Source organism: Colobus angolensis, unplaced genomic scaffold (assembly GCF_000951035.1).
Source record: "Colobus angolensis palliatus isolate OR3802 unplaced genomic scaffold, Cang.pa_1.0 Scaffold8, whole genome shotgun sequence".
Classification (NCBI taxonomy): domain Eukaryota; kingdom Metazoa; phylum Chordata; class Mammalia; order Primates; family Cercopithecidae; genus Colobus; species Colobus angolensis.
In genome coordinates this window covers 1,769,027-1,783,176 of record NW_012121820.1, presented here as the reverse complement: position 1 = coordinate 1,783,176, position 14,150 = coordinate 1,769,027, and the positions used below count along the sequence as shown (strand labels likewise).

The 14,150-nt window shown below is 45.6% G+C and overlaps 1 protein-coding gene across 1 annotated transcript in view; it reads right to left on the bottom strand.

Annotated features, from left to right (window-relative positions):
- The window catches only part of MYO5B (myosin VB), a 316,975-nt gene that overhangs the window by 174,605 nt on the left and 128,220 nt on the right, over positions 1–14,150 (bottom strand). Inside the window, exons 6-8 of the mRNA XM_011929181.1 lie at positions 11,240–11,383; positions 9,404–9,485; positions 3,667–3,774 (exon numbers count right to left, since the gene is read on the bottom strand). Of these exons, the coding sequence (XP_011784571.1) occupies positions 3,667–3,774; positions 9,404–9,485; positions 11,240–11,383 (334 nt within the window). The remainder of the gene's footprint in view (positions 1–3,666; positions 3,775–9,403; positions 9,486–11,239; positions 11,384–14,150) is intronic.

Sequence of the window (14,150 nt, the reverse complement as noted above, 5' to 3'; positions counted from 1 at the left end):
ATATCAGTAAACCTGCCACTTAGTTTAAGAAATACAGCTGCTCTCCCCATTCCTTCCAGCTGCAGCTATTTTTTAAGGCAATATTTTATTCAGGCTAAAAAAAAGTCAATAACACCTGTGAAAATGGGAGGCACAGATATGTCATGCTAAGATTAAAACATTTCCCCAGATAATCTACAAAGTGGACAACCCAGGGAAAATTAACTCTAGGCTTTCACGTCAGATGGCCACTACGATGTAAGCATCATATATTTACTTTTTTGTTTTTATTATGTAAAATTTCAAAACATACAAAGAGTAACAAAGTAAATAATATAATGAATCCCTGTTCTTGCTTCATCATTAGGTCCCCAGGGCCTGGAACTGCCTGGAACATAGCAGATGCTCAGAAACATGAATGGCAGAATGACTGGACTAATGGCTGCTACACAGCCTGCAAGAACTTGCAGCTATCAAAACATATGCATTATTCAAATATGTGGTGTTAGCTTAAAAATCCCCCCAAAAAACACCAAATAATTTAAGCATCCATCTTGATTTAGCATAACTGAATACACCTGGTTAAAGCCAGAGGCTGGTATTCAGGACAAGATAGGAAGCTAGACGCTTATGCACCTTTGTAGGTGGTAAAGCACTGGGGTATTTTGTCTGAGCTTAGAGTATCTTGCTCTTAAGTCAAGTCTGATTGAAGCTACTAGACAGGAGCTGGGTGCTGGGACCATCACAGAACAAGATGGATATATTCCCTAGACAGTAGCTTTTCTACTTCATTTATCTATTTTTTTGAGACAGGGTCTTGCTTTGTTGCCCAGGCTGGAGTCCAGTGGTACAGTCACTGGTCACTGCAGCCTCAAACTCCTGGGCTCAAGCAATCCTCCCACTTCAGCCTCTTGAGTAGCTGGGACAGGTGTGCACCAACATGACCAGCTAATTTGTTTTATTTTTTTTTTGTAGAGACACGGTTTTCCATGTTGCCCAGAACTCCTGGGTTCAAGGAATCCTCCTGCTTCGACCTCCCAAGGTGTTGGGATTACAGGCATGAGCCACTGCACCTGGCCTACCTCGTTTACTCTTGAGAACCAGTGATCTGTCAATTTCCAAAGGCCTAACCCCCCTGTCATGGTAGGAATGTAAGTGGTAGATACAAAATGAATACTGAATCCTAATAATTGTTAGGATCCTCACACTACACTGATGAGAAAATTATTTCACGCTGTGGGATTCTTTGAACAAGTGGTACCTCACACTATGGGAAGCAAAAAATCTAAAAGACAAAAATCAATCAATCAAACCTAAAGAGTAAAACGGGTTGGCAAACTATGGCTCACAGCCTGTTTTCATAACTAAAGTTCTATCAGGACACAGTCCTGCCCACTCTCTTACATTCTGTCTATTGCTACTTTCACAAAACAGCAGAGTTGAGTGCATTGCAACAAACTGTATGGCCCAAAAACCTAAAAAATTTACCATCTTGTCCTTTAAGTTTGCTAATCCCTGCAATGAAAAAAGGGACATGTTTATTAAAGAATAGAGAAGACGGGCGGATCACGAGGTCAGGAGATTGAGATCATCCTGGCGAACATGGTGAAACCCCGTCTCTACTAAAAAAATACAAAAAACTAGCCGGGCGTGGTGGTGGGTGCCTGTAGTACCAGCTACTTGGGAGGCTGAGGCAGGAGAATGCTGTAAACCCAGGAGGCGGAGCTTGCAGTGAGCCGAGATCGCGCCACTGCACTCCAGCCTGGGCAACAGAGCAAGACTCTGTCTCAAAAAAAAAAAAAAAAGAATAGAGAAGGAAGTCTTATTACAATAATTAGCTTTACAAAAGCAATTTGCTTTGAGCATTAAAGTATCCAGTCTCCTTAGAGCCTTGGAGCGAGCAATCCTCTCCTTACATCAGCTTGTGCCCACTGACCACACCAGCACTACAAAGGCAGCTGCCAGAGGCCTTCTCCTTTCTCCTGTAAATTCAGAGAAGAATGTACCCTGCACACTGTCAATTCTGCTCCAAACTTGCTCCCCAACTCTGGAGACTAAGATAGGCACGTAGTGCTGGGAAAGTCAGGGATGCCAGTTATCAACTTATCTCTCAGCTTCAAAGCATGTCTTCTTTGCTCTACCAAACTGGAACTGGACCCTGTAAACATTTCTCCTTTGCCTACTAGTAGAATGTCAAGCTTGCTCAATAGAAGGCATTTCAGCGATTTGAAAGGCAACAGCACAGGAAGACAATTCCTTTTCTGGTTCTGGTCCTCCATAGTTATCATGATTTATCAGGGAGTCCAGAAACCTCCAGATGAGCTCCAGCTCTTTGTCCTCAGGCCTGTCTCCCCACCAGTAGTGGCTTCTGAGCAGTTCTGGCACCCCACACCTTGGGGCACCTGCAGCCTACTTGTACAAACCAGTTCTGGCCTGCATCCTATGGGCAAGTTTCTTCATCACATCCTCTTCAAAGTGAACTAAAGCTCTGCTGGGGTGGAGGCCTCTCCTATCTTTATCGGCTATTCTCCCCACCTCCACCCCCCTCCCCCAGGGGTAGTAGCTGTTCTTTTGCATCTGCTACTTCTGGACCTTCTATAAAATCCTCATTTATCCTTTTTGTAGTCAATCACCTGCTACTGCTGTAGTTAACAATTATTTATATTAATTTTCCTACTTTGGAATAACCAGTGTGGTTTGTGTCTCCTGATAGTTCATGGGTACAAAAGACAAACCCTATCTATGTACCAGTTTCCCAGAGAACTGACTGGCTCTGGGAGCATGGCAAGTAAGGGTCTGGTTGCCTCCCCACAGAGAGGTTAGAGTGTGCCCTGTTTGGCCATGTTTTATTTGGACACTGGCTAGAACTTCCCTGACCTCCAAAGAACCTAACATGCTGCTCTGGGTTAGTCACATGGCTCAGAAGCCAAACGTTATATCTCTTTCAGAGAAGGGGCTGGGGAAGACACAAGCGCCATCCTGCGCCATTTGGGGTTTCAGGCTGACTTCTCGAGCCTTCCTTTTTCTGCCTGCAGGTCCCAGGAATTTAACACTTCAAATTCCCAACTGAGAAAGGCTTACCTTCTACTTTACCGCTTCTCCCCTAAAAGTGGCAGGGGAGCATGGCAATTTCCTCCTGTCCTACTGTCCCCTTCTGCCCCGAAGGACAGAGAACTTGTTTGAAGGATTCCAATGCTAAAGCTCTATATGGAAACAGAGCTGACAGAATTAACACTGTATGTGTGATGCAGCTGCCAGACCTTCACAGCCTGCTTCCAGCTCTGATTGCACGCTGTGGTGCACAGGTGCACTGGGTGGGTGCAACGCTGTGTTCTTCCTGCTAGAGCACACTGAACCCAGACCACAGCATGAGAAGACATGGCTACACTTGCTTTGCCTCCATTGGTTCCAACAGCCTGCATGAGTGGAAAGCGATACTGTACAGTGCCTGGAAGAGGGACTCTCATAACCTTATTTTTTAAAAAGGCAATGAAGCTCCAAATTTTAAGTTCTAGAGCCTGAGGGTTGGAATGGGTAAGAGAGTAAGATGACATTCACCAGGGGCAAGAAGGCATCTCCCATTAGCTCCTGCAGGTTGCTGGCAAGCACAGTGGGACATCACCTTGCATTCTACCCTCCGTGCCATCAGCCCTCGGGGCCTGCTTCCCCAACTCAGAAGCTCCTTACCAAGGAGTGTGAAGGCTTGTCGAGTCTTCTCAAAGTCCTCAGCATCATCCACACCCTCGATGGAAGTGTCTCCTCCCTGTGATGTATAGAAAAAGTCCTCCGCGCTTGCTGTTGGGGGCAAGGAAATAAGGCATGAGGCACTGGAGGATACTTCATCCCACAGATCATGGCACATGAAGATTCTATTCTGTTAGCATGCTATCCCAGACCAAATGTTAGGCCCAGCTGGATGTGAAACTCTTTAAAATAGTCTTTATCCACAATGGCAAATGGGAAAGAAAACTGAATAGTACAAGAAAATTATAGGACACTGACAGAAATGTGCTGCTGTCTTTATGTAAAATTGGCATGGGAAACATATGTTAACACAAAAGGCATATACGTCACAGACAGTTCCATTTAATAGCATTCATCACAGATTCGTTGTTTTTAAAAAGATCTGATAAAAGTAAAATGTATTCCCATCCTAGAAACAGACTTCCATGACTTACATAATCTCAGTCTGACAAGCTCATTTGACAAATGAGGATATGTGCCCGAGGTGCCAGTTTTTTTGTTCATTTGTTTTACAAAGTTGGGCACACCTGAACTCTCTGGGTACATGCACAAATGCAGGTTGATACCCTTACATGTTTGCTCTCATCCCCCAGCTTAATTATTCTTCAGTCAGGTCTCTGGGAACAGCCTAGGGGACAGCTGGTAAGGAGGGGCCCAGATGGTGTCTTAAAATTCAGAGCCAAGCTTAGAAGAGGACACAAATGCAACAAGCCCTGGGTGGTATCTGCCCTACAGAGAGGATGGCAGAATTAGCTCTTAGGAGGAAGCAGGGCTTATAAGTGAGCATTTAAGGCCACAATTGCATGTAATCAAAGTTACCCTTAAAAACTACTTAAATCTTTCACAAGTTATAGTATCTTGTGTGGTGATCCTGCCTGGTATTATCCTGCCTGACACTTCATGTTCTAAGTGTATAATGTTTGGTTTTCACAGGATGTCAAAAGGAGACACTGGCCAATTTCCCTCTTTCCTGAAAACCCTAAATTCTTTTCCCTGGACCTGAGCATGCAGGGCTGAAACACATCAGTTAAATGTGCTGAGGTGCAGCTTCACCGCAGCTCCCACTGCTCCTTCAACACCTGTCCTTCCACTTTGATCCCAAGAATTTCTGAAGTCTCTTTCCTTTCACCATCCTGATTGCCATTGCCCTTCAGCTCCATTGTCAGAACTGTTGAAAAAGACACTACTCCAGTTTCTCTGCTTCTGCACCTGTCCCTTTAAATCCACCCCAAAATGCTAGTCTGATCATACCACCCCTATCTGCTTAAAAAGCCCTTTGAGAGGTCCCACTGCTCACAAAGCCAAGGTCAATACCCTAGGACAGCCACTGGCCCTTTTGTGAAGTGGCCACCGCATACCTCCAGACTCATGGCTTATTCCTTCCCCATCTCTATGTTCCAGATACGCCAGTTTCCTTATTATCATGCATCAGCTCTTCCCTCTGTCCATGCCTTCAATGGTCTCTGCCTACATCTCCTCCCTCACCTCTTCCCATTTCCCACTTTGCATCCTATGCTCCAAGCCATACTGAGCTTTGCCCATTCCTCCAGTCCATTATGCATACATGACCAGGCCCAGCCAAGGAGAGACAGAACTCAACCCTAGACCACAGTCTGACTACACAACCTGAACTATAACCACCAGGTGACCCTACCCACAGGCACAAATAATCAGAACATCAGTTGTACTCTATGAGTGAAGGTTTCCTGGAGGAGTAACAAATTCTGAGGACCAGTGGCCAAGGTACTTGAACGGAGAGAGGAAGGACTCCAGCTCACTCACAGCCTCAGCAGAAGCACATATTAATGAGGAAAACCACATTCGATCTTTGCAGAAGACAGCACTTTAGCTCTTTCTTACCTAAGCACGCAGAAAGCACCAGCACAGAGCAATACAACAGTTTCAAAGGCTTAATAAAAATGCCAACTATTTTTCCCTTTACACGTACCTTTCAAAGTATCTCATTTGATTATTTTTACAGTGTCCACCTGAAGAAGACTGTCTATATTATTTACTCCCATTTTTCAGAAAGGCAAACTGAGTAACCTGGGGTTTAAGGGGTTCCCAGGGTCACCCATGGTTTGGTCAAGCCTGGGAGTTCATTACTTGATTACCCTATTGTAAAAAAATGACAATTTATCTATGGCATCTCATGATTTTGCCACAAATACAAACTAACTCATCATCAAGTGTCAGCCAAACATATCAGAAAGAGTCATCTGAGACTCCAGAGGAGGAGACTAGACTTCCATATTGGAGGGAAGGCATTTTCAGCATCTTTCCAAAACCTTTCATTGTCAACAGCCAAGGCCCTACTGCCTGATGTTGCTATGAATCAGACAGACACCCCACCTTCCCACGTCCCAGTTCCCAAACTCAGGCCCAGTTCCCAAACTCAGGCCCAGTTCCCAAACTCAGGCCCAGTTCCCAAACTCAGGCCCAGCTGGGCAACTTCCTCAGGCTGAGGCTTGTCACTGCAGGGGCCACCTGGGTCAGTTACAGCATTTTCTACTAAATGATGTGAAACCAATCAAAATGATCATCTTTCCATATGCGTTAAGGTCTGCAATCAACCCAGTCACATCACTCTCTAGACCCTCTTAATAAGATACATTGAAACAGGATTCAGTCTTCCCCCACCTGCTTGGCCTTCCTGGATCTCAGCCCTCCTTTCAGGCCCATAAAGCTGAACACAGACTATCCCATCCCAAAGCAACTTCTCTCATCCTCCAGTTTGGGTCTCTCTCTTTACCAAGAATTCCCAAGGAGAAATGTACCACAAACCTCCCATTAACTAGTTCAACAGGCAGAGACTGGATCAGGCAGTCAACAGAACACAGAGGAGAACATGAACCCAGTGATTAGAGCACCGGAGCGCCAAGGCCATAGTCATGGGCTTGCACATCACTTGGGGAGGCTATGCTCTGACCTATGCAAGGCCAGAGAGGTTGTTTATAAAACTATCCACACAACCATGGAAATGAAAAAGAAGAAAAGGAATTTATTTCTTATCCCCCAAAGGCTGTATTTAAGGGAAAATGGGCCCATTACAACTGGATGTACCACCAGAAATTGGTGTATATGGAACACAGAGATGGGGAGGAAATAAGCGGTGAGTGGAAGGTAGGGGGCAGCTACTTCACAAAGGGCCAGGAGTTTATTCTAGGGTATTGACTTTGGCCTGTATGGTTTTTACCGTCACTTATTCACACCTTAACAAATTATTCATTGAACTTAAAAAAAAAATCTCTTGAGGTCATTTTAAATGCAATAGCCCACCAACAATGGGGCAGAAGAAGAATGCGGACAACTGGATGCAAATCTGCACCCTCCATTGTCAGACAAATGCACAAAATTTACGCCAAGCCAAGGGGTCTTGCAGAGACTTGTGTGCATTTGATTTGCATGTTTTGGGTTAAGAAGAGAAGAAGGATACGAAGCAGGTCCAAATATTCACTTAGAGCCCTTGGCTAGTCCATGTGTTCGCTGTTTTCAGCTACTCGACCAGGGTTATCGGTGAACCTAAATGCCAAGCTTCAGGGCCCACAGCCAATCCACCCACGAGGCCGAGGATAGCCTGACACCAGAGCACAAGCACTCATCAAAGGCTCTTGTTTCACTCCAAAATATTCTCAGAGGGCACATGAAAGTGAAAGAGTGGGGAAAAAAAAAAACTGATCAAATTGGGTAGCTTTCAAGCACTGCAGCCTGGAGGACCCATGCACCTTGCAGAGGCAGGGAATAAGGGGAAATCATGTTTAACCTCAATACGACTCATGTAACTGAAAAAGAAATTTAGGAGGATTTCTTCCCCATTACCTTAGAATTATAATTGGGACAAGTGATCCAAATCATCCAGATGGGTCTTGCCAGTATTTGTTAATTTTCTATAAAACTGACCTGAGGGGAAAAAAATTCATCTCCTGCAAGTTGGCCCTGAAAAGCCCTGCGAGGCCTATGTTCTGGTCCGGGAAGGAAAGAGGAGAATGGCAGTGGCCCCTAACGTGAATGCATACCTGGCTGCATGAGACTGACAGCCACCTTCAGAGCCACAGGCTCCAGCTCAGGACAGTGTGCAAAGAGTGCTCAGCACCTGTTCTGCATAGCAGGGAACACACACTTCTTGTCCTCAGGATTTTATCATGTTTATCATGTTCCTGGGAAAATCAGACTTGCAAGCACTGACCAACTGAGAATAGGACAAAACTAGCAATGAACGTCAGCCAGAGTTTTCTCCCTGGGGTCCCAATTTAAATATTACTTCCCAGGGGGAGCCTCCCAGCCCTCCTCTGCTTCCTTCAGCACAGCCCTTAGCACTCTGTATCATAATTGACAAGCTAAGCAGGGTAGGACCCAAAACTGTTTTGCTCAATGCTGCATTCCTGGGGCCTAACATGGCCTGAAGAGAGTTTGATGAACAAATGAAAGAATTATTGCTAAGTTGCATGGTACAAGCATTGAAGATACAGGGATTCATAAGCAAGTAGGAGTTATGAGGGCAGACTTGTGTTGCAACTACTTGATGGATTTCAGCTACTGGGAACTCAGGTGGGTCTGGTGCTGGACCCTCACGATGGCCAGGACTTGGATCAGGGACAGCCAAGCCTCAGAAGTCTGTTTCTTGCACAGCTGCACAAAGACCAACTACCCTGTTTAGATACCCAGATCTTCATACCATCTGCTAGCATTAGACCTCCCCACATGCCCCCAAAACACAGACAGCACGACAGGGACAGGAAGTGTGGCAGATGCCAAGACGCAGCTGGACCCGAGGCTTGCCCTCTTCACACACACATGCCTGAAGACTCAGCAGCAAAAATCAGTTGTTACCCCATAAGGCCCCATACAGAGAAGGGCAAAAGGCTCCAGATCCAAGCAGAGCTGCTCTGTGGTATGGAGTCAGGAACTCAAGCCTGCTCACTGCTCCGCTGGCTCCACATCAACAGCCTCAAAGCAAATGAAACTTGCTAACACCCCTCAGGAAGCAGCAGGAGTGGAAACAAAGGGTGGTGCTCATCTGATGGGAATGATGACGAGGTGCCTTATCCCCTCAGCCTCTGTGGAGAGGCACTTTGGGTTGCTCCATCTCTCTCCCTCCAGTGAGGACGTGCTAGAAGCTTCCATGCCAGTCCAGGAGAGATCAGACGGCCTGGCAGTCCAGAGTCTCACGTGCCAAAGCCCCCTCTTTTCCTCTGTGGTCATGCTCTACTGCATCCATATGGCTCTAGAGCCACCCCCACTTTATCCCTGCTTTATCCTTACCCCTTTCTCTTTGCCTCAATCCTTAACTATGAGTTAAAACAGGCTGGTTATGATTATACGATGCATATTACTTTTATAGCTAGATTCTTATGGCTGGGACACATCTCCTATGATGCTTGAAGTGTAAACGTATCTTTCAAAATAATAAAGCATGAAAAGAATTCCATGCCATGCAAAACGTTGTTCCACCCCTGCCTCTTATCCTCTCATACACTTTCTGTGTGAGATGGACTGGGTACAATTAACCCTCTTTTACTAACTGGGCAGTGAAATTTAGAGAGGCCTAGGGGTTATGGCCACATAAGAGGCAGAGCTGAGACAAGAACCCATGACGGAGGGCTTTGAGCAGAGCTCCCAGCTGTGCACCCGCTGGAGCTGTAGCCCACCCCTGAAGATAGGCATGCACCTGTTGACTTACTTAGCGCAAGCTCTTTAAATTCTGGAAGACCAGCAGCAGCACAGAGCTGGTAAAAGATGTGGTAATTCCGCTCATCATCTGCCTGGAGGAGGAAGAAGTGAAGCAGTTTTAGGGCAATGACCTCTAAGATCGTTTCCTCTGCCACTGTAATCCCAGGGTGCTCCAGGTGGTGGAGGCTGAGTCCCCCACTCTTCCCAGTGTTTTCCTCCACACCTCTGCCACCTTCAGTTCCCACTTCCCGACTTCCTATTCACTGTTATGGGGCCTTCGTCCAACCTGAGGATTTATACCTCTTGACTTATGCAAAAACATGTATATATTTTCTTTTTTTCTTCTATATAGGACATCATTGCTCTTCACAAATAGTGAGTCAATCAACAAATACCTATTCAGTCTTCTGTGCTGCTTGGCTGATGTCCCATAAATTGTCAGTTCCCTTCTGTGAGCTCCCATTCTCCTCTGGGAGGCTCAGAGATAAGTGGAAGCTGTGCTTGCCCATCAGGTCAGGCTGGGCAGACATGAAAGGCCAGTAAGTGAGGCTGTCGGGGGAACACCTGCAGCTGGACTGGCCTTACACTGGTAGTGTGGGTGTGGGGGTGGGGATTCACGAGGCCTGAGCGAAGAGAGCTAAGGAAGAAGGAAGCTCCAAGGGTGTCCAGGAAAAAGCCATGAGCAACACATCGGACCCATACCCAACCCAGCAAGCTGCTTCCTTGGCTGTGGTGTAAAGCAGGATGGCAGGATTATCAAGCCAACCTGTGAGGTGCAGAGAAAACACAGGCAAAAGCATGGGGAGCTGGTTAAAAAATTCATTAGATGTTTGCTAAGCATCAACATGGAGATGTCACCAAGAAACAAACAGCTGAGGCGATTCTGAGGTCTCCTTAAAGGCAGCTAAAACATGAGGACCAGGAAGCCATTTAACCCAAGGCAAGAGTCTGCCACAGACTCAAACCAGGACCTGAACCATCATCTTGGTTCAGTAATGGGAGGGCAAAGGGAGCTGGAGGAGGACTTTTGTCAGCGTTATGAGTTGCACAAACCCCACCAAAGTCAGGGTGGAGGAGGAAAAGGATTACAAAGAGGCAAAGAGTAACTGGCAGGAGGAAATTAAAGGTAACCAAACAGTAGTGAAGAATCAAGTTAGGTGAAAAGTGGGACATCTGGGAATTGAACAATGAGAACACATGGATATAGAGAGGGGAACATCACACACCGGGGCCTGTCGTGGGGTGGGGGGTTAGGGGAGGGATAGCATTAGGAGAAATACCTAATGTAGATAACGGGTTGATGGGTGCAGCAAACCACCATGGCATGTGTATACCTATGTAACAAACCTGTACATTCTGCACTTGTATCCCAGAACTTAAAGTATAATTAAAAACAAAAAAAGTGGGACATCCACTTATTTGAAAAGAAAACAAAGTAGGTAGCCAAGTATAATCTATTTTTTTAAATCTACTAAATAAGGAAGTTCTCAGGAAACCTAAAACTCAGACTCTGTATTTATGAAATTCCCCTGGTAAGACTTTAAAATCCATGAGGAAAGGGTCTGTCTTGTCCTTTACTGTATCTTTGGTGTCTAGGACAGGGTAACACATAACAGGCATTCAATGTTTGTTGACTGAATGTAAAAACAGTACTGTATAAAGGTTTTTGAGATCTAATCCCTATATCATCTGAATGAACACTTCCTGATAAAAGATAAGAACAAGTATATTCAATTCCAGGCTCACAAAATGAGATTCTCTTTGGGCCCAGGGAGTGGGGCAGGGAGCAGAAGTGAGGTAATTGTCCACGAGAACAACACAAAAGGGCTCAAGTCCTCCCACTCACCTGGAAGACCACTCTGGACTTCTCCAAGAGGTAGGTCCTCATGTTGGCCCCGATGATGTGGTACCTTTTGTCAAAGCCAATCTGGATGTACTTGCCAAAACGGCTGCTGTTGTCATTGCGGGTGGTCTTAGCATTTCCGATGGCCTACACAGACCAGACAGACAAAGGTATGAAAAAAAAGGGCTTTCTTGATTTCAGCATTGTATGTTTGTGGCACCATGTGTCCCCTTTCTCTTCCTTACTTACAGAAACCCTCTGTTCTTGGGATGACAATGAGCTGAGCTAAAAAACAAAACAAAAACGTAAAACTCTTCTTTTTCCAGAGGATGGCCAATGAGAATAATGAGTTCATTGGTAGGCTCTTCAAAGGGGACTACCAGGTGCAATGGAAGGTGCATCCCACTGTCTCTCTTCTTCCTCCTCCTTTCTTCCCTGGAATGCACATGTGATGGCACCAGCTATAGCAGTTATCTTGGAACCATGAGGAAAAGGCCTAAAGAATCACAGAGACCTTAGCTGTGACATTCTTGAGCCACTAAAACAATGCTAGTGCCTACTAACTCTGAACTTTCTGGAAAAAACAAACCTTCCTGTGCTTAACACACTTTGATCAGTTCTACATGAGTAGGCAGTCAAATGTCACTCCCAACTGATAAATACCTTCCTAGCAACAGGCCACAAATTGACACTCTCCTTCCCACCTCAGGAAGCCATCATCCCTCTTGGTATTTCTTCTGCAGCATCAGGGTTACAGTTCAAAACACTAGATGATAATTTTTTAAAATGAGTGACTATGGGACTAATTTTATCGTGTGAAGATTTGCTTTCTATAAAACACCATGTTGTCAATGCATTGGTAAAGAATACATTAATATTTAATCCCTTTCACATGTTTACATTTTTAGGTGGATGAAACACTTGAAAAACATCTGCTGTAACTTCTCAGTGGTCTAGAAAATTTGAGGCACAAAGAAGTTGAAAGAAAAGCCCAAATCCCAACCTATCCCTCAAGTCCTTCCAAGCCCAATCCGAGTGGAAGAACTATTAGTGTCTCCTGACATCCCAAAACCACGATGCCCGGCGGCCATCTATTATTAACAAGGCTGGCAGAATAGTGAAAAGCAAAAGGTCACAAAGTTGACCTATAACTAATGCTCCTGAAAACATGCCATTGAGTCTTGTTACTGAACAACTGTTCCTGTTACTGAGATGAGTAGAGGGAGGCACTGAGTTATACAATCACCCACTCACAGAAATCTAGGCCCAGTTCTGCACCAGGAAAGCCACTGAGTCTAGTACTGGCCAGCACTCACCACCCTCCAAGTATAGAGGATGCCAAGTTTCAAATGGGTCAAACTGTCCCTATTTCTATCCTACTGCCATAGCCTTAGCCTATGACATTGTCACCTCCTTCCTGAACAACTTCAGTGGGCTCTCAACGGTCTGCCTGGTCCCACTCCCATCTTCTACCTGCTGTCAATTCTCCACTCAACTGCCAAGGTGCCAGGGTGATTCCTCCAGAATGTAAAACTATTATACTCCCTATATAAAATGCTTCAATGGCTTCCACTGCCCTCTGAGATAAAACTTTCAAATCCTCAGCATGGGCTTATGTGCTTGGCAGGACCCGACCCATCCCTGCCTCTGCTCTTGCCCTTGGTCTCAGCTTCTAACAATCCTAACTCCCTTTTTCTTTCTCCAAAGGCCTATGCTCTCTCTGCTCTCACCCAAGCTTCCCATATGCAGTTCCCTCTTTCCCCACAGCTCCCTGCATCTAGCTGACTCATCTTCCTTCAGATCTTAGCATCTATGTCACTTCTTCAGGCAAGCAGGCCTTCCCTGATCCCAAGGCTAGGGGAGCACCTCCTGCCATATGCTTTTCCAGGCCCTGCATTTCCCTCTTTTTCTCCTTACCCCATATGCAGTTAACCCCCTGTGTTCACGAGGGCAAAGATTATACACCTGCTTCAGCACAGGTTCTCTAGCACCCAGCACATGGTAAGCACTCAAAAATATTTAAGTAAAAGAGTAAATGAACCTGGGTTTCAGTTTTTCTCTTGTGAAATGTAAGTATTGGACTCCTTGTTCTCATAGGTAACTTGCCACTATAGAGTCCTGCAAACACCAGTTGGAGTCACAATATACACCTTTTACTTTAGCGTTTAAAGTATATAAAGCAACCTATACATCACAGACACAGTATATACCCCTGGAAGGAAGCGTAGGGGGAGAAAGTACAACCTTGGTATGTTGGATTGCTCTGAAGGGCATCGTAGTGTTTGGAACGTGTCCAAGGTCAGGGCAAGGCTAGAGCCTGGCCAGCCTGATGTAACTCTCAGACACTTAATTGGAGGAGTTTATGTCATCAGCTCCAACCAAAAGGATGGGGACTCACGCTCCTGGCACCCACCAACTTTGTCATCTCAGCAGAGGCCTCAGTGTATCCACTTTCCTTCCACAAAAAGAGCCTCAGGCTTCAAGGCCTCACAGGACAATGGCAGACTGCCAGACTACAGTAAGCCAATTTCTACTTGGAAAATGGAAGAGGAGGTTATATTTCCTAAAATGTTGGTAAAAAGCATTTCCCAGACCTTCAACATAAGCCAGGCCCTGGGCTGGGCCCCTTAAAATCTAAACATTTAATGCCGCCAAGAACCCTACAAGATAGGCATTACTAACTTTCATCACACTTATGGGAAAACTTAGGTTTAGCAAGGCCAAGTCACGTGCTCGAGGTCACATGCTAGGAAGTGACAACCCCAAGAGAGAAATTCAGATATACCTGAGTCCAAAGTCTGCGTTCTTTCTACCTACATGGCATTACAGCACTCCTCCAGACTCTGTCTCCTCCAAACCACTCACCACCAGACAGGAAGTCACCACACATGCAGGCAACTTCTCACAGCTCAAA